Source organism: Callorhinus ursinus, unplaced genomic scaffold (assembly GCF_003265705.2).
Source record: "Callorhinus ursinus isolate GAN/ISIS: 27379988/994484 unplaced genomic scaffold, GSC_fseal_2.0 scaffold18, whole genome shotgun sequence".
NCBI lineage: Eukaryota > Metazoa > Chordata > Mammalia > Carnivora > Otariidae > Callorhinus > Callorhinus ursinus.
This window is the reverse complement of record NW_027397080.1, coordinates 6,314,728-6,332,230: the sequence shown is the minus strand read 5'-3', so window position 1 is coordinate 6,332,230 and position 17,503 is coordinate 6,314,728. Positions and strand designations below refer to the sequence as shown.

Here is a 17,503-nt window from a genome sequence, read left to right as displayed (position 1 = left end):
ACACACACACACACACACACACTATGCATTCGTCTACCAGTGGGCACTTGGGCTGTTTCCATAGTTTGGCAATTATAAACAATGCTGCAATAAACATAGGGATGCATGTATCCCTTTGATTTAGTATTTTCGGTTGTTGTGTTTTAAGCTTTTATTTGCCCATTTGAGGGTGAGAAAGAGAACTATGGGGGGGGGAGAAGAGCAGAGGGAGAGAAGCAGAGCCAGCCAAGCAGGGAGCCCGATGGGGGAGGCTCCATCCTGGGATTCCGGGATCATGACCTGAGCCAAAGGGGACACTTAACTGAATGAGCCACCCAGGCGCCCCAGTACTTTCATATTCTTTAGGTAAATACCCAATAGTGTGATTAGTGGATTGGGTAATTGTATTTTTTTTTGAGGAAACTCCATATTGCTTTCCAAAGTGGCTGCACCAGTTTGCATTACCACTCCCAGTGCACAAGAGTTCCTATTTCTCCAGATCGACACTTGTTTCGTGATTTTCGCCATTCTGACACGTGTGAGGTGATACTTCATTGTCATCTTGATTTGCATTTCCCTGATGAGTGGTGAACATCTTTCCATGTCTATTGGCCATCTGTGTTTGGAGAACTGTCTGTTCGTGTCCGCCGCCATATTTTAATTGGATTATTTGGTTTTCCTTCCCTTTTTTTTGACTATACTCTATGCCCAACATGGGGCTCAAACTCACAACTCTTGAGACTAAATGTTGCATGCTCTACCAACGGAGCTAGCCAGGTGCCAAGTTGTCGTTCTTTATATGTTTTGGACCCTAACCCTTTATTGGATGTCTACAAGTATCTTCTCCCATTCAGTAGGTTGTCCCAGTTTTGTTTCCTTTGCTGTGCATAAGTGAATCAGGCCTTTACTTAAGGTGAGACCAGACCTTAAAGAAAATGGGGAGTCTGCTAACTGCTGAGGGAAGAATATTCCAAGGAAAATGACCCCTTGAGTAACGTCCTTAGTAAAGACAGCCTGCCAGATTTCAAGGAAGGTAAAAAGTGTTCCTAGAGGACAAGGAAGGCAAGTAGACTGGTTGACCTTGGCCAGGTGAGGGCTGTTTTGAGGACTAAAGGAACCAAAGTGCTTAGGACTCCAGCATTTGTTTGCTGTTGCCACTCAGACCTAGCCCCAAGCCTTTTCCCATTGCCAGAGGAAACCTTAGTTGTGTAATCAACTGACTGCAGAAGAGGGGACCCATAAATGCCAGCTAACACATCCAAGGAGGGCTGGGTTCCTTCAGACATGACCCAACCCTACCCTGCACCCAGTTCTGTGTCAGACCCAAGGTCTGCTATGATCAGATTTCTACAGGTTCCTACAGGTTAAATGGGGGTCCGTTATAAAGGTCCTCCCACAAGATAACTCAATGGGACAGTTCTGTATACCATTGCTAATAGTCTGTTTATAACCCATCAGAAAAGGATAAGCTATACAGAACTTCATTTGACTCTAAATACATCCTAAAATTTCTTCCATGTGAAAACTGGATTTAACAGAGTAAAACTGGTCAGAGTGAAAACAGTACAGGCAGTTTTATGGAGATTTTTTTCTTTATTGAGAAACTTAAGACTTGGGTACATCAAATAAAACCAATTTCTGGGGGGAAAAAATCAAAACCCACAATAGAAAAAAAAGTTAACACTGTCTGGGCCATAGCAGAACCCAGAGAATATATTCTTTTAATTGAAAAATTCTAGGTGCTTCATAATTGACCTTTTGATACAAAATGACCTATTAAATTTCCAATTTGTGGTTCTTGGTGTTCAGGTCCATAGGACACGCTAGAAATCTTCAAACCTTGAGCTGAATTCCAGGAGGGGTTATTTGGCTTTTGAATCCTGAAAAGAAAAGCACCAACACAAATTTAAATACAAAATCAGAAAAACCTGAGATGCACTGAATCTCCAGCTTATAAAAAGGTATTGCGAGAGCAGTGCTTCCTGACATTTGGGCAGGACGATTTTGTTGGGGCTGTCCTGTGCACTGGGGGACATTTAGCAGTATCCCTAGCCTCTACCCACTGGATGCCAGTGACACATCTCCAGTTGTGACAACCCAAAATATGTCTCCATTGGCAAATGTCCTCTGAGGGGGCACTCCTGGCTGATAATCACCCACTCTGAGGCTAGCTAGGTACTATAAAGCCCCACGCCCTTCCTGGCCATCCTGTACTCAAAGCTACCATTCTCTTGCTTAAATCCAAATGAAGGGTCTGGGCCCTTACCATGTGTCCTTTCCCCTCGCCTCTGGCTCTGGTTTATCTGGTCCTCTCCTTCCTCCATCAGGAGGCACCCGCCAGTCCTGGTCATAGGTCCTAGTTAAGTCTCACTCACCCCCGCCCCTGCGGCCGAAGGCCACAGCCGCCAGGGTCAGAAGTGGACTAGAACACACCCTGTAACTGTAGTCAGGTGTATCTGTCTCTCCCACTCCGACACCAGAGCCCAGGGCCCATGCCCCTTGTGCTCCCAGAGCCACGCAGCGGCTGCACACACAGCTGCCCTCACCAACCTCAAGCCAAACCAGGGAGATATGGTCATAGAAATGAGGCTGTAGGATCTGATTATGACGCCTTGTTTATCTGTCATTATTCTAAACCAAAAAGGTCATTCATCTAACCAGGGGCTCCTTCTACAGAAAATTGCTCCTTATAGTTTACAACCTGTTCTCTCTTTTCTCCAAATTAACTCTTCCAGATGACAGACAGAACCCAGGTGACTGCCTGTAAAAGGTACCGGGTTATAGTGGCTCTATATGCTGTCCCTAATCTTTTAGGAAGATAGTCACAAGTCAAAGCCATTGCAGAAAACAAAAACAGCCAAACATACGGTTTTTCCTTGGCTAAGAGGTAGCAGCGGCAACAGCGCCCACCTTCTGGGCAGCTTCTTTCTTGGCATGATGAGCCTGCAGAACCGCCACAGCTTCATCCACCTGTGAGCAATCTCCAGGTGGTTAGTGACATCTGAGCGGAGGCCCCCGGCCCCTCCCTGGCACGCGGGCCCAGCAGTGGTGCTGCCGGGTGCTGCCCGCTCTTCCTAATTCCCACCCACAGCAGCTCTCAGGTCACAGGTGAGGCGAGGCGCGACGAGAGGGTCGGGAGACAGCAGACCCGCCTCCCCCTGCAGGGCCTCAGGACCAGCTCACCTTGGAACGGAGCGACTCGGGGGACTCGAGCATGTGCAGCAGCTCAGAGTTGTCGATCTCCAGCAGCATGCCCGTGATTTTCCCAGCCAGGTTTGAATGCATGGTTTGGATGAGCGGGAACAAACGTTCTCCTGGGGGAGGAGATCTAATTAAAGCCCAGGGTGAATCCCAGTGAATGGACACTGGTGTCTGGGTCAGTGCCAGGCTCTGGCCCCCTCTCCTGCAAACACATGGCTCACTCACCCAGCATCTGCTTCTGCTCCTGGGGGGGCGCTGCGGCCAGCATGGAGGCGGTCAGGGGCTCCTGCCCCTGCACATGGACCGCAGGCTGCGGCGCCTGGGAACCAGGAGAGACAGCAGGTTAGCAACACGGAAAGGACGCTCGATGGTCCTGAGCCTGACCACTCAGTCTCTGAAAGCCTACTATGTGACAGAGATGGAGGTGGGTGTCCTTGCTGCCAAGGAATTAATGGCCAGCTTGGGGGACGAGGGGTTACAGGAGCAACAGAATGTTATAGGCTTGAACACAAAACCAACTACAATAAAAACAGCATGCTATTAAAAGGGAAAGGAAATGACAGAAAATAAACCTACAAGGCTCAGCAATCATCAAATGATTCCATTTATAATTACATCCCACATCACTTTATTGTACCAGATGTTTTTATTCTATCAAACGCTTGAGGACTGTCAACATGCATTGTCAATGCCAGTCACAGCCCTGAGAGGAAGACTCTGAAGGTAAAAACTATTTTACATACGCAGAGTTCCGAGGCATCTCGCATTTAGACAGCATGAAGCATGAGCAAGCGACTTAGGGGCCACAAGGCAGACTGTGGCTCCTCTAAGCAAATTACTACTGGGCTCTGGGTCCAGTCCCCCATCCCAACTTAAGATCTCTGAAGCTGAACTCTTCTGCCAGATGAAGCTCTTTCCTGCCTGCATGTTCCAGTCTCGCAGAGCAGCTAAGGATCAACTCGGCCAGTGGGCGTGAGCAGCTCAAAGAGCTAAGCGAGCACACACATGTTGTAAAAAGGAGGGCGGAAACAGCAGCTGTTTCTGCTGGGGCATTTCTGAGTAGACTATTATGGGAGGAATACTTCCCAGCCCCTTCTCTCCCAGCAGAGAGAGCCCGAGAGGCAGTGTCACCACAGAAAACACGGCACCCTGACACAGAGCGGGCATTTAATACCTGTTGGAGGAATCAAAGCAAGGCACCTTTTTCAATCAAGTGCCAACAGGGGAGATCCTTTTAGCATTCTGTTTGGTGGGCCTCACCTGCAGGGGCTGGATGGCAGGGTGAGGGCTGCGGACACTGGAGGCGTATTTGTAAGGTGCGACAGCCCGAGGGGCAGTAGCAGCGACAGCAGCACGAGGTGCTAAGGTCTGCACGGCTGGGGGAACACCTTAGGAAAAGAACAAGCAAAATTAAAGCTCATCAGTCTGGGCAAAGACCCGTCAAATCCCATCTTTCCCCATTCTGTGTGCATCCAATACCACCTCCAGACTGGCAGCTGTCAGTCAGCCCTTGCTGGGCGGCGCCAGCCCCACCAAAGTCCATAGCCAAGCGGTCCGGGCACTCAGACCCTACAACAGACCAGCAAATGCACATCAGTGTCGGCAGCGGATGTCCAACTGGCCACGTCCCACGGAAGGAGCCATTCCAAAGCCTGTTCACACAACACATCGCACATGGGACCACGACTGCTACTTTCGAGGAGCAGCCAACAGAGAACACAACTCTCTCCACCTCTTGGAATACGGGACATAGTCTGTAAAGAACAGTTTCCTTCAATCTCCCAACCCCACCCAAAAGAATAGGCTGCCTCTGTAGTCATCCAGCTAACAAGCTTCTATAATTAAGCTTTCTCACATGAGTCACCAATGAGCAGAATTCTTAAAGTCACCGACACTCCTAGAACTCCCATTGTTTCTCTGCTCCTTAAGGACCAACCAGAGCACACAGCCAAGATTACAGGACCAGAACTGGAACGTGGGCCCAACACACTGACCAACCGTGGGCAGGGCCTAGCCAACCTGACCCCCTCCTCCCCAGGCCGCGCTTCTCAAGGCCAGTTTGCTCACCGACTCTCTGAGCGGCAGTAGGGAGGCCACGAGAGGCCGGAGCATTACCAGTTGGAGCCAGATGGCGAAGGGCGGGACGGGGCCCAGACTGGCGTAGAGCACTTGGCATTCCTTGGAAGCCTGGCAAAGACAAAAATCGTGCATCACTGATGAGGCATGTGGACCAGAACCTAGGCTGCGCCTCAGAGGGGGCGAGGAGAGGCAGGGAGCCTGGGGAGACATATCCCGGGTGATGGAACCACCACTCCCCACCACCTACCTTGAGGTCTCCCACCTTGCTGCCAGCGGGGGTTAGGCCTCATCTGTGCTAACTGGTTGGGTGTGTAATATGGAGGTCTTCCCTGGGCCTGCAAGAAAGAGCATCCAAGCCCTTTGATTCGAAGGACCTGAATCCACATGAGAGGAGGATCTCATCTCATCTCACTGCCAGGCCCGAGGCTAATTATTCAAGACGTTCTCTGAGTACTCAAAGGCCTGGGGGAGGGAAGGCCAGTTAATGGGGATTCTTTCATTCTAACTCACTACTGCGTGTGAGAGTGAGAGAATGAATAAATCTTCGTTTTCGTGGGTCCTTACTCTGACCTTCTGAACTCCAATATCCAAAACCCCTCACCCCAACCACCACGGGCTGCAGGAACAGCCGTCGGGGGGGCAGGTTCCAAAGACCCAGGCACACAAGCTGGCGCACCTGTGGGACTGCTGGCACGAAGTAACCACCGGCTGCAGGCTGGAACTGATTTAAGATGGCATTGGCAGGAAGTGCTCGCATTCCAGCCACCCGCTGCATGTACTGGTTGGTCAGGTGAGCCTTTCGCTCTTCCTTCCTCTGGGCCAGGGCGACATATAGTGGCTTGGAGCCCACGATGCGTCCGTTCATCTCGGTGACTGCTTTGGTCGCCTCTTCAGGAGATGAGAAGCAGACAAAGCCAAACCCTTTGCTTCTCCCATCCTCCAACATTACCTACAAAGGGACCAGCTACTTAAGGAAAAGGTGTTCTAGTTTGGGGGACAGCTATTAAGAGCCAAAAAACCTGGTTTCTGCCGCAAAGAGTTCCCAAGTCTAGGGCAAGGGTTCTAGCCCTGTCACGGGATGTACCCTAGACCAATTAGGTCACAACCTCTAAGGACAGGACCTAGGCATTTTCTTTGTTAGATCCCCAGGTGATCCTAAAAGTTTCTAAACACTATGATATGGCTAATGGTTATACCAGGAACCCAAAGATATTTCCTGACACCTAGAAGTGTAGTAGCTACCTTTGGATACCCGCTAGAGATCTGGACAGTGTTAAGCGATTTACTTGTAAAACTCATCTGCCCAAGACCTCGGTGAACAAAACTTTTATCATCTCTTAGCAAGGTGAGGATATGCTTTTGAAATACCACATACACGCAGGAGGTACAAAACCAAAGACTGCCACCATTAATTCAATGGGAGTTAACAGCAGAAAGGTGATCAGCTAGGAGAGCTGGATTCTAGTCCCAGTTCAGCAATTTCTAAGCTCTGTGATTTTTTTTTTAAAGATTTTTATTTATTTGAGACAGACAGAGCACAAGTAGGGGAAGCAGAGAGGGAGAAGCAGGCTCCCTGCTGAGCAGACAGCCTGATGAGGGGCCTGATTCCAGGCTCCTGGGATCATGACCTGAGCCGAAGGCAGATGCCCAACCGACTGAGTCACTCAAGTGCCCTCGCCCCTCCCCCCCTTTAAAAAGATCTTATTTTCTGAGAGTGCATGAATACATGCAAGCAGGGGTGGGCAGAGGGAGAGAATTTTTTTTTTTTTTTAAGATTTTTATTTATTTGTGAGAGAGAGAGGGAGGGAGAGAGCACACAAGCAGGAAAGCAACAGGTTCCTCGCTGAGCAGGGAGCCCGATGCGGGGCTCGATCCCAGGACCCTAGGACCCTGACCTGAGCCGAAGGCAGCCGCTAAACTGACTGAGCCACCCAGCTGTCCCAGAGGGATAGAATCTTAAAAGCAGGCTCCACACTCAGCACAGAGCCCAGATGTGGGGCTTAATCTCAGGACCCTGAGATCATGACCTGAGCTGAAATCAAGAGTCAGATTTTTAACCGACTGAGCCACCTAGGCTAGGTGCCCCTAGCTATGTGAAACACTTGCCCTCTCTGAAGCTTGATGCTCACGAGATCCTCTAAGGCAAACTGCCACAAAGCCACAGGTCTACTGGTTCAGGCCATCTTTTCCCACAGACGGCTAGTCATTCAGACAGTTCTTTTCCTCACCTGACAAGGTGACTCGTAGCCCCCCACCCCGGCCTACCTCCTCAGAAACATTGATAGCAACAGGACAACGTGTGCTTGGGATCATTTTGTGTCTTAGCTTGCTGCCTGGACAGCCCTCCTGAGATGGAGGACAGGAAAGTAAGGATGTGTACCAACCCAACAGCTATCAATGAGATGGGCCAACACGGTCTCTGAAAACGTGACACCCTGATCTTGAAAATGGGGCCTGTGAAACTTGCAAGACATGGTCCTTTTATCCTCTTCCTGTAAATACCAACTCGAGCACTGTGCTGATAAGCAAGGAGACCATCATTCCTCACACCGATGAAGGCCAGTGGCAGTCAAGGAGGTGATAAGAGGGAAGGGGCGAGGAAACAAGGAACCCCAACAAGGTGGCCCCTGATCAACTCCCTGCTACAACTGACGTTCCTTTACGACACTCCCAGGTTGTGTGTGACGTAAAGCTAAGGGCCAAGCAAGGCAGGGTCACCACGTCTTTACCAGCCCACTCGGCCTCTGTTCTCACCCCCAGGAGGACTCTGACGTGTGCTGCACCTCCGCGGAGCAGCAGCGTCTGCATCAGACTATGGTCCAAGACCTTCACACACGCATCACTTCCCATCACACCCACCATGGGCCAAGGCCGTGCACGCTCCATCCTCACATAACCAGTGTTCTCGTGCTCAAGGACTCTAATTCCTTATCTTTAGGAGGGGATTCATATGCATTCACCCTGCTGCATCAGTTGATAGGATTACCTAAGAAAACCAAGCAAACGATGCACACTGCAAAACGTGTTAAGAGCCATCTTTCCACTCCTCTTAGCTTTGTAAGGCCAGGCCAGAAGTCCCCAAACCCAGTTCCCAAGTCCTCAAAATACCTTTGTTCAAGGATGAAGTGTGGCAGAGTCGTAGAGACAGGCCCCAAGACAAATGGAAAACAACCCGTCTGGATTTCCTCTGCTCATACTGTTGCACCATCTGTCCCCACGCCAGCACAAAGCAGCAAAGAATGGGAAAGATTCAGGTGCTTAGGGGTCAACAGGCGGGACTGCTCAGATTCACCACCACACCTCAGTCCTGGGAGACAGTGCAATGTATACCTCATGAAATGCCCTTCTCCAGAACTCAGATGCATAATTGAACGCCAGGAGAAATTTGCTAGATTAATGTGGTATTTATTCTCAGAAATGAACACGATTTAGATTCCACTCCTTCAATGAAACAAATGACAATAAACCTCTAAAAAATTGTAATTTCTACTTTCGATCCCAAATCTCAGTATAAAATACCTTAGCACTGGTGATTGATCCAAAAGGAGAAAACTCTTTCCTTAACTTCTCATCATCAATGGTGTCATCCAAGTTCTTAATGTAGAGATTCACCCCCTGAAGCACAAGGATCACCGTTAATGCACATCTGTACCCCACATATGCCCTAAGACACTGATTCTCAAAATGTGGTCCTAGACCAAGAGCAGCCCCGCTCCTTGGGTACTTCTTAAAAATGCAAATTCTCGGGCCCAAACCCCAATCTCCTGAATCAGAAATTCTGGGGTTCTGAAAGCCACGTTTTCACAAGCCCTGCAGGGGATTCTGATGCAGGCTCAGGATTTAGACTCCTGTTGCGGACTCTGACAGGACCCTCAGTGTGGGCCTGGCTTTCTGCACAGCTCCTCTGGCTGACTGCTAGCCCCAGCAGGGCTCCTGCCACCGCTCCAACAAAGGGTAATCATTTAAGTAAAAAGAACCCACACAAGTAAGAACAAAAGACTGAGGATGCCGGAATGAGTCCCTAAACGAATGAATCAATCTTTTGCCCTTGTTCTAGAATCGCTGCTGTATCTGGTAGGTATTTCCTTTTACACCTGAGGATCTTGGGGGAAAGGAGAGAAGAGGCAGATTCCAGATGCCCAAAGAGAAAGCCTGCTAAACCTAAGGGTGCTCTTGCCAGTATTCCACAGTAAACCCCTGGGTGGGAGGCTGTGCCAAGAGCACCTCTCACCTGATACCGACTAATTCTCTCTTGTTTTAGCTGTTCAAATTTCCGCTTTAACTCAGCCTGCCGTTCCACTTTCTTCTGGGCACGGCCTACAAAAATCACTTTCCCACTGATTTCTTTTCCATTCATCTCCTCCACGGCCTAAAGAGGAAACACAGGTCTTAAAAATCAAGATGTAGAGGCAGGGGCCTTGCTCTGGATGCCTGAAAGTCCCACCACAACATTCGGAGAGAAGGAAATCTTTCCTATAGGGCTAAAAATTAATTTCATTCCACCTGAAGTCAGCTAAGCAAATCCAAACTTTGTAAAATGGGGTTACTACTTAAATGGGTTATTGGTCCAGATGATAACAGAAAAAAATTGTAGTTTTATAAATACAAGCGCAGCAGACATGAGCCGAGGCTGCTCATCTGGGTGTCACTGAGTGTCTTCCGTTCTTCTGTGGGGAGCGAGTGGTGCCCACTGAGCGCCCAGCATCATGCTTTCCCTGTAAGCAGCAGCTACTGCCAGCAAGTCAGCAACTCCTGGGGCCCCGAGCCCCCTCACTAGGAAGGGGAGCAAACACCCATCCTATTCTATCCCCCTACAGGGCTGAAGAGCTAGGTGAAAGGTAGGTGCCACGTGCTGTGGGACAGGTAAATGACGGATTAGCACGTGAAGGCCCCTCAGGCCAGGAACGACATCACTACGACACTCGGGCAATGCCCGCTCCGCTCAGCTATGTGCCAGCCGGGCCCTGCCCACACTCGGGGCCACTTCCTGCAAATGTTTCCCCAACCCTCGTGGGACTCTCACCTTATTGGCATCCTCGTGTTTTTCGTAACTCACAAAGCCAAAGCCTTTGGATTTCCCACTGGGATCTCTCATCACCTTGACACTTAGGGTCTTACCTATTACCAAAGGACAGAACTATTAGTAACACCATCTCTGTTACAGCTCAAGGAGAGGAGGCTTCTCTCGGAGCCCAAATGAAGCCAACTCTTGCTGAACCCAGATGGACTCTAGAGAGAGGCGCCATGCCTGGCCTTCGACTTCTGACCAAGCTACTGAGACGGCTCTGGGGCTGGGACGAGGTAGGATGAAGCCAAGAGTCTATTCCTATCTACTCTGTGACCCTGTCATGCAAGGCAGTTTACTTCCGGGCCTAGGCGCCCTCATCTCTTAAACAACTAAGATACAGGAGGAGTTGTAGGTCTGGTGGACTGCGGAAGGGGGCACATGGGGTGAAGAAGCCCAACTTACCAAACTGGCTAAAAAGCTCTTTCAGACTCTCATCATCCACCTCTTCCCCAAAGTTTTTGATATAAACATTGGTGAACTCCTTCGCTTTGGCTCCAAGCTCAGCTTCCCGCTCTTTTCGAGACTTGAATCTGCCCACAAACCTAAAAAGAGACCATGGAAAACAGTGAACACCCAGAGGAACAAAAATCATGATTTCCAGGGGCCCAAAGGAATATAGGTTAAAGGCTGACAGGAGAGGTTAAAACACACGAGTCCCCATCCAACCACCAAGACAGCAAGCTCAGAGACGCCCCGACTCCCCAGCAGAAAGAGAGAGGCAGGACTGTCCTGCAAGAACCAGCCCCAGGACTCCTGGCTCAGACCAGGGCTACTCCTACCACATCACACTGCCTTCGTGAAGAAACCTGATGACCATGTTTTTAAAACGTTCATTTCTGTGCATCTATGTAAATGCATAGAAAAGGTCTGGAAGGATACAAACCAAACTGTTAACAGGGGTTAGCCCTAGGGGTGAGACGGCTAGAGTGAACTATGAGGTAGCCTTTGCTTTTGCACTGGCCTCATTCTGGTGTTGACACAAACGGGAAAATGTATCCATATGCTGAAAAATCTTTAGATCTCTTTCTAGTGATACCTTTGTCTAAGACTTCACCACTGGCCACATACACATTATCAATGTTATCCATCCCCTGGTCTGTACAACATAAAAAGGCGCCCCACAAAGAACAGAAAAGATTTTTTGCTTGCTATAGCCAAGACTTACTGCCCCTTCTCTCCCTGCCATGGCTTGGCTAAGACCCCCCCCCGCATTCTGCAATAACCACACTAAAGCAACAAGGTCTATTACGAACAGCGTCTTCTGCCATCAGATGAGATTCTTCATTATAACCAAATTAAGTATTACTGTGGAGCCAGCCTTGTATGAGAAGGTCACTGAGTCATAAGTTAGCCAAGTGGAGATCTTGGGACAATTTGGCATCAACCCCTAGCAAATGACCCCATGGACAGACCTGAGTCACGGGAAGGCCAAGGTCACATGGCTAGTACACAGCTCCTGGTCAGTCCAGGGCCCTCTCCACTCTGCCGCTGGCCAAGACCCCTGCTCAGAAAGGGCTCATAGATGCCTTCCAGCAAGCCCCAGTTGCCGGTGCTCACAAAACCCGCGGACGGATGATGCTTTTAAGGGAGAGGCGGCAGGCAGGCCATGGCTTGGGCAGGAAGCCCACCTTGGCGAGTCAAAGGACTGCCACGGCTCGGGCAGGGAGACTCACCAGCCCTGGAGTGGAGAGGTAGGAGCAGGCCACGCTTGGGCCGAGAGAACCAGTAGCCGCCTTGTGTGCCAGTTAATACCGAGGTGGGGCCACGGCTGGCTCATGCGATGGCTGTCGCTCCGGACTGGGACACTCACACTTTGCGGTCATTGAGGAGCATGCCGTTCATCTTCTCGATGGCCTTGTCAGCAGCCTCTTGCGTCTCGAAGTGGACAAAGGCATAACCCTTAGAGCCGTTCTCATCACACACCACCTGGCAAAGACAAGCAGACCGCTGTAGCACCAGTGGCATCTCCAAAGAGTATAGAGAACCACGTGGTCTTCTACTTAGTTGCCAGCATCTGAGAGGCCATTAGCCCATCCACGGTCCAGACAGGAGACTACAGCACGCCAAGTTTTCTTAACATGGAGGACACTACCAGGCACCCAGTGATGTTCCGTTTACAAATGGCAGCCACTATTAGGCTGCTTCTATTCCACGTGTTTTATTTCATTAAAAGACCTTGAGATTTGGGGGCAAAAGCACCGTGCTGCCGAAAAAGTGACCATTTTCCACGCCCACAATAGAATTTCAGTCTAGTGCGGAGTTAGACATGTAAACAACCACACCAGTTGTACAAAATTCTCCACATAAACAGGTGCACAGAGAAGACAACGATGATTTTATGCTTCTGAAATGACCCATTACAGCCACCTGGAGACCTGAGGCACTGCTCTGGTTCCTCCCTCCCCGCCCCCCCACCCCCCGCGGCCCCAGAGAAACCCTTTGATGCCCTCCAAAGGTAGGAAACAGGAAGGGTATTTTAGGCAGAGGGAAGAATAAACAAAGACACAAAAGCACCTGCTGGTCATGCTGGATTGTGGCACAAGATTACCTACAGGGAACTTTTAGGCTGCAGAGCCATTTCCAGCATTTCAAAAACGACCATATCCTGTCGCCCAATTCCAAGGCTGTTCCCCCTTCAGTATTTCTCTTGTTCTCATGAGTCAGTAATTACTCTGAAGTCCTTTAATTGGTGCTTACCTTGCAAGACAGAATGTTTCCAAAAGCAGAAAAAGTATCATAAAGTGCCTTGTTATCTATAGATTTGTCCAGATTCTTGATGAAGACGTTTCCCACACCAGATTTTCTCAAAGAGGGATCCCTCTGAGACCACATGATACGGATTGGCTTTCCCTTAATCACATCAAAGTTCATGGTATCCAAGGCCCGCTCAGCTGCAAGAGAGAAACACATTTCAGTCAAGGATATAACACGTCACCTCGTGTTGATGACTGCCACCATCCCAGGAACAGATGACTGTAGGACTTTTCAAGGTAATCACTCTGATAAAAGGCAACTCTATTAAAACTAAAGGGCATCAGCTCCCTCTAGCCCATATTGATCCTGAGGGTAGACATTCTGGCCAGTCGCTCCACATCTTGGCAGAAGTCTCCAGCCCTCTGGGCTGCACCCTTGTTGGGTAAGGGGGTTAGGCGAGATCATCTAAATGGCCTTCTGGCACCAAGATCAAATCACAACACCGCACATTTGACTAAGTGGTAACAGTTATGAAGACTGCTGCTTACCACCCGTGGTGATGCAGGTGGGACAGGTGATACCATCTACTTCATAAAATGAACAAACTTAAGTCCAGGATGGCTAAGCCATGCAGCTAACTAGTGATTAAGAAACTAATACCAGACTTTCCGATTATTTTCAGTAAGGTATTGTATCAAATTACCAACTAGCTGTCATTTTGTCTACGATCCATCTACAAGACAAATGACAGAACAAAATCTAGGAGTGACTGACTGGGGAGAATGTGCTATCCCTGAATTCAGCCCAGTTTCTTATATTTTCAATTTCTGACAACAGAAATTGATTCAAAAACCTCAAAATGACAGATACTAATGGTCACACATAGAAACAGTCTTTTTATCATCAGGACGATGAGGATGAAACTGCATCCTTCTAAGCACATAGCACAGGAGGCTCTGCACCTTGTGGTTTCCAGGCCTTCTCAAGTCTTAATCTGAGTTCTGTGAAATTCCAGAACTTCATATGCCCTGGTGCCCAACCAAGTTCTCCATCCAGTGCCTTGGGACACTTCCCTAGCTTCCCAACAAATCCATGTGTGTACCAGAGACCACTTCAAGGACCAGAAGCTAAGACATACCACCACCCGTCAGCAGGAACGCTTCTCTTAGTGGTAGTTAAAATCCCGGAGCTGGTGGCCACTTTTTGACTTACGCAATGAACCGCCCCAGAATCTCCGCCATGAGGGAATCAGGGGCATGGGCGTGGGGGTTCTCCTGCCCCAAGGTACCACCTCACTTAAGACAGGGACAAAATTCCCTAACTCTGCCCCTCCACAAGCTCAGCTGTCCAGTCAGCATCTCCAACCACGTTTCCCACCTTCTCAGGTGGGCTGGTTGAGTATGGGAGGGAAGGTCAGGGAAAGCAGAGACTGGACAGATCCAACTCAGGAAAAGACCAGGTACAGAAGCCATCCCTCCTGATGGTTTATCTGGGACCCACAGCCTGGGACCCCACGGTCTCACTGACTAGCCGTGAAGGAGCCCTTTCAACACAGCTCTTCGCGTCTTTCCAGACAGTGCTGCGGAAGGCAAATCAGCTTCGTCTAACAAATCTGGCTGCACTTATTTATAGCAGGGAGAGGTCCTGCAGAGGCATGTGTTGGCAGACGCAATGACCAATGGCTTCTGCTACTATCACCAAGTGACAGGACTTTTGTTCACCAAGTGTCAAAAAGTCAGGCAACAGCCAATGTACCCACTACTCCCCCCGGAAAAAGGCCACACGGCCACCTTTGTGCCCTCTGGCCAGACACAGCTCAGAGCACACGGCGAGTTGATGGTAGCAGCACCGCTCGTCTCTCAACAAGTCGGATTCTCTGGTCTCAGCTGCAGCCTGGGCAAGTGACATTCTCTGTGCTTCACGGACAGTGAACAAAGTGTGGACAAAAATAGGGACCCAGAGATCCTTTGCCATAGAATGGCTCGTTTCTCCCCGTAATGGTCTCTACAGTTGTTCCCTTTTAATCTGAAGTCACGTGCGGCCCCTGATTAGGTTTCCTCTGGCCTCGCTCCGGCCACGCCTGCAGCATACCTCTCCACTGTTCCAAGCAAGGGCCCCAGTCTGGGCTGGCGGGGCACTGCGCTGGCAGTCCCAGCTGAGCCTTCAACCTTCTGCAGTTCCTTTTCCCTCTCCGGAGTCCCATTTTCTTCAGATGGGATGAAGGAAAAGGGTTTTGGCAAGGGTAAAGCTCTGTGCACAGGTGAGGCCATAATCCCTACCAGCCCAGTCGATTTCCCCCGCAGCGTTTCCCCAGACTGCCTGCACACCCCTTCTCCACAGCCCAGGGCTTCGTCCAGAGAGTAAAGGACTCCTCCACCCCAGGAGCTTTAAAGCCACAGACCTGGGAGCTGGCCTGGCACATGCAGGGCTCGCGGCGCCAACACGAGCCCCTGCTCAAGTAAAACGAACAGAATTGTTCCCACTGCCTCCCACTTGCCCAGAAAGACCCCTTATCAGTATGAAAGCAAAGAGACTCAGTCCAGGGTAAAGGTAGGGGAGGGACGGCAGCTCTAGAATCTAAAATTTCTGCAGGAAGTGTGTTTCAATTGTTCTGCCTTTTTGGCAGGCCTGTGAGGGGCATGAACCCGTGCTCAGTGACCGGACAAGGGTCCCACCAAAGCAGGACCATATACACAATGGAGTGACAGGGACTTTCTCCCAATCCCATTTTACAGTCTCCTTGGGTTCCCACCCCACCGCCACCACTGATTAGCCCAAGGTCACCCAGTTAGCAAGCGGTGGAAGCAAGATTAAAACTCCGGTCACCTGATGCCAAGATCTTCATTCTCAACCCCTGTACCCGTGTCTTCCCCCCCACCACCACCACCCCATGGGGTAGACTCCGAGGGTCCCCTAGGACCCTACGAATTTGTGGATACGAGCGTCTACTCACCGTCAGCCGGCTGCTGGAAGTTGACGTAGGCATAACCCAGGGAGCGGCGGGTGATCATATCGCGGCAGACCCGGATGGACAGCACAGGCCCCGCGGGACTGAACTTTTCATACAGCATGGCCTCGGTGACGTCCGAGTGCAGGTCACCCACGTAGAGGGAGGCCATGGGGTAGCTGCTGGCCGCAGCGTTCATCTCCCCAGCCCCCACCACCCCGAGCCCCGCCAGGAGAACTTCTTATAGGGACCACACAGGACAAAAGGGGCTCTTCTCGGAGCCGTGGCCCGCGCCGCGGCTCACAGGTGGCAGAGTGAAGCTAAGAGACGCCGGAGCAGGCTCGGAGAGACGGAGGACCGGGAGGAGGAGTTCAGGGACAGCTCGTACGAGACTGCAAAACCGCAGACAAAAGGCTCTCAAAAACAATATGGCCCTCCCTGGGAGTTTGTAATTTGCAGCTGTCCTGGTCTGAAGCTCCAAATTTCAAAAGAGAAGAAAAAAAAAATAACGTATTAAAACGGGGACTCCCCTCCAAATTATAAAAATTCTCCAAGAGGCAACCAAATGGTGCCCACGGCGGCCTCCGGGACACGCGTTTCTCTATAAATATAGGCCGCGGGCTCCCGGCGGTTTAATATTACAGCAGCCAGGGCAAGAGGGAAACCAAATCTTGGTCGGCGCCGACTCGGCAAGCCCCGGGGGCCGGGCGCGCAGCCTCCTCCCACGCCGGGCCGGCGAAGGGCAGCGCGGACACGTGGTGCGCCCGGGGCCGACGCGCGGGGGGGCGAGGGCGGCGGGCGCGGGGCTGCCACGCGGCGCGGGGGCGGCCGGAGCGGAGGCGCGTGGACGCGGGCGGGCTGCTCACCACCGGACAGACGGACGCCAAGGTGCGGCGGCGGGCGCGGGCAGGCCGGAAGCGTGCAGAAGTGACTTCCCCGCGGGTTCTCCGAGGAGGATGCGCTTTTTTCTTTCTCTCTCTCTCTCTCTCTCTCGTTTTTTTTTTTTTAGGTTTTTAAAGCATTTTCGGATTTTTTTTTATCTTTTCCTGTTTTTCCTTCAGGCTACTACAGCCTGAAAGCGACGGAGGCTGCGGCGACCCGGGGCGGAGAGAGGCGGCCGGGGGAGCCACCGCTCCATTTATACTCGCCCGCCCCGGGCGCTGCTGGTCGAAGGGCGCCTCGCGACCTGGGCGCAGTCGTGCCCGCCCACTCGGCCCGGGGGCCCGAGGCGGGGCGGCCACGCGAGAGCGACCCGGCGCGGCCGCGCGGAGCCACAGCGACCCCTGGCGCGCGGAGGACTGCTCCGCTGGGGTCTCCTCCGGACCCAAGGGCTTGCCCGCCGACAGCCCCCCGCCCGGCCCTCCGGGAACAGAGCACCTGTAACCCACCCACAGGCGCAACGTTTATAATCCATGTGTTGCTTATTGTAAAATAAAGACGACATAAAATAAGTTATAATGATATAATAAGTGGTTCAGCATGTAAATGTTTGGGCGCAAATACGGAAGACATTCTGAAGTTTTCAGACTGCTAGG

At 51.0% G+C, this 17,503-nt stretch overlaps 1 protein-coding gene and 1 non-coding gene across 8 annotated transcripts; both read right to left on the bottom strand.

The window, feature by feature from the left end:
- Positions 1 to 1,552: 1,552 nt before the first annotated feature.
- On the bottom strand, positions 1,553 to 17,154 carry PABPC4 (poly(A) binding protein cytoplasmic 4). 7 transcript variants are annotated; one of them, XM_025856421.1, is made up of 17 exons: positions 16,835 to 17,150; positions 15,975 to 16,443; positions 13,025 to 13,218; positions 12,138 to 12,253; positions 10,730 to 10,869; positions 10,283 to 10,377; positions 9,491 to 9,628; positions 8,779 to 8,874; positions 5,936 to 6,208; positions 5,507 to 5,594; positions 5,248 to 5,367; positions 4,663 to 4,749; positions 4,441 to 4,568; positions 3,406 to 3,499; positions 3,163 to 3,293; positions 2,847 to 2,949; positions 1,553 to 1,859 (listed from the first exon to the last, which is right to left on the bottom strand). In XM_025856421.1, exons 2-16 carry the CDS (start codon positions 16,165 to 16,167, stop codon positions 2,860 to 2,862), a joined length of 1,983 nt encoding a protein of 660 aa, XP_025712206.1. In that variant the 5' UTR covers positions 16,168 to 16,443; positions 16,835 to 17,150; the 3' UTR covers positions 1,553 to 1,859; positions 2,847 to 2,859. The 7 variants fall into 7 exon arrangements, 5 of the variants coding, with proteins under 5 accessions (XP_025712206.1, XP_073758948.1, XP_025712207.1 ...); XM_073902847.1 differs by having other exon boundaries at positions 15,975 to 16,437; XM_025856422.2 differs by having other exon boundaries at positions 5,522 to 5,594; positions 15,975 to 17,151.
- On the bottom strand, positions 8,383 to 8,517 carry LOC112812447 (small nucleolar RNA SNORA55). The gene has a single exon (XR_003205298.1). It is a non-coding gene; the product is annotated as a small nucleolar RNA SNORA55 (small nucleolar RNA).
- Positions 17,155 to 17,503: the final 349 nt, after the last annotated feature.

Coding starts and splice junctions, on each gene's coding strand:
- PABPC4 (XM_025856421.1), bottom strand. CDS start 16,167: ATGAACGCTGCGGCCAGCAGCTACCCCATGGCCTCCCTCTACGTGGGT. Junction 10,378..10,729: donor AGAGCTTTTTAGCCAGTTTG/GTAAGTTGGGCT, acceptor CTTTGGTAATAG/GTAAGACCCTAAGTGTCAAG. Junction 5,368..5,506: donor GCAAGGTGGGAGACCTCAAG/GTAGGTGGTGGG, acceptor TGTCTTTGCCAG/GCTTCCAAGGAATGCCAAGT.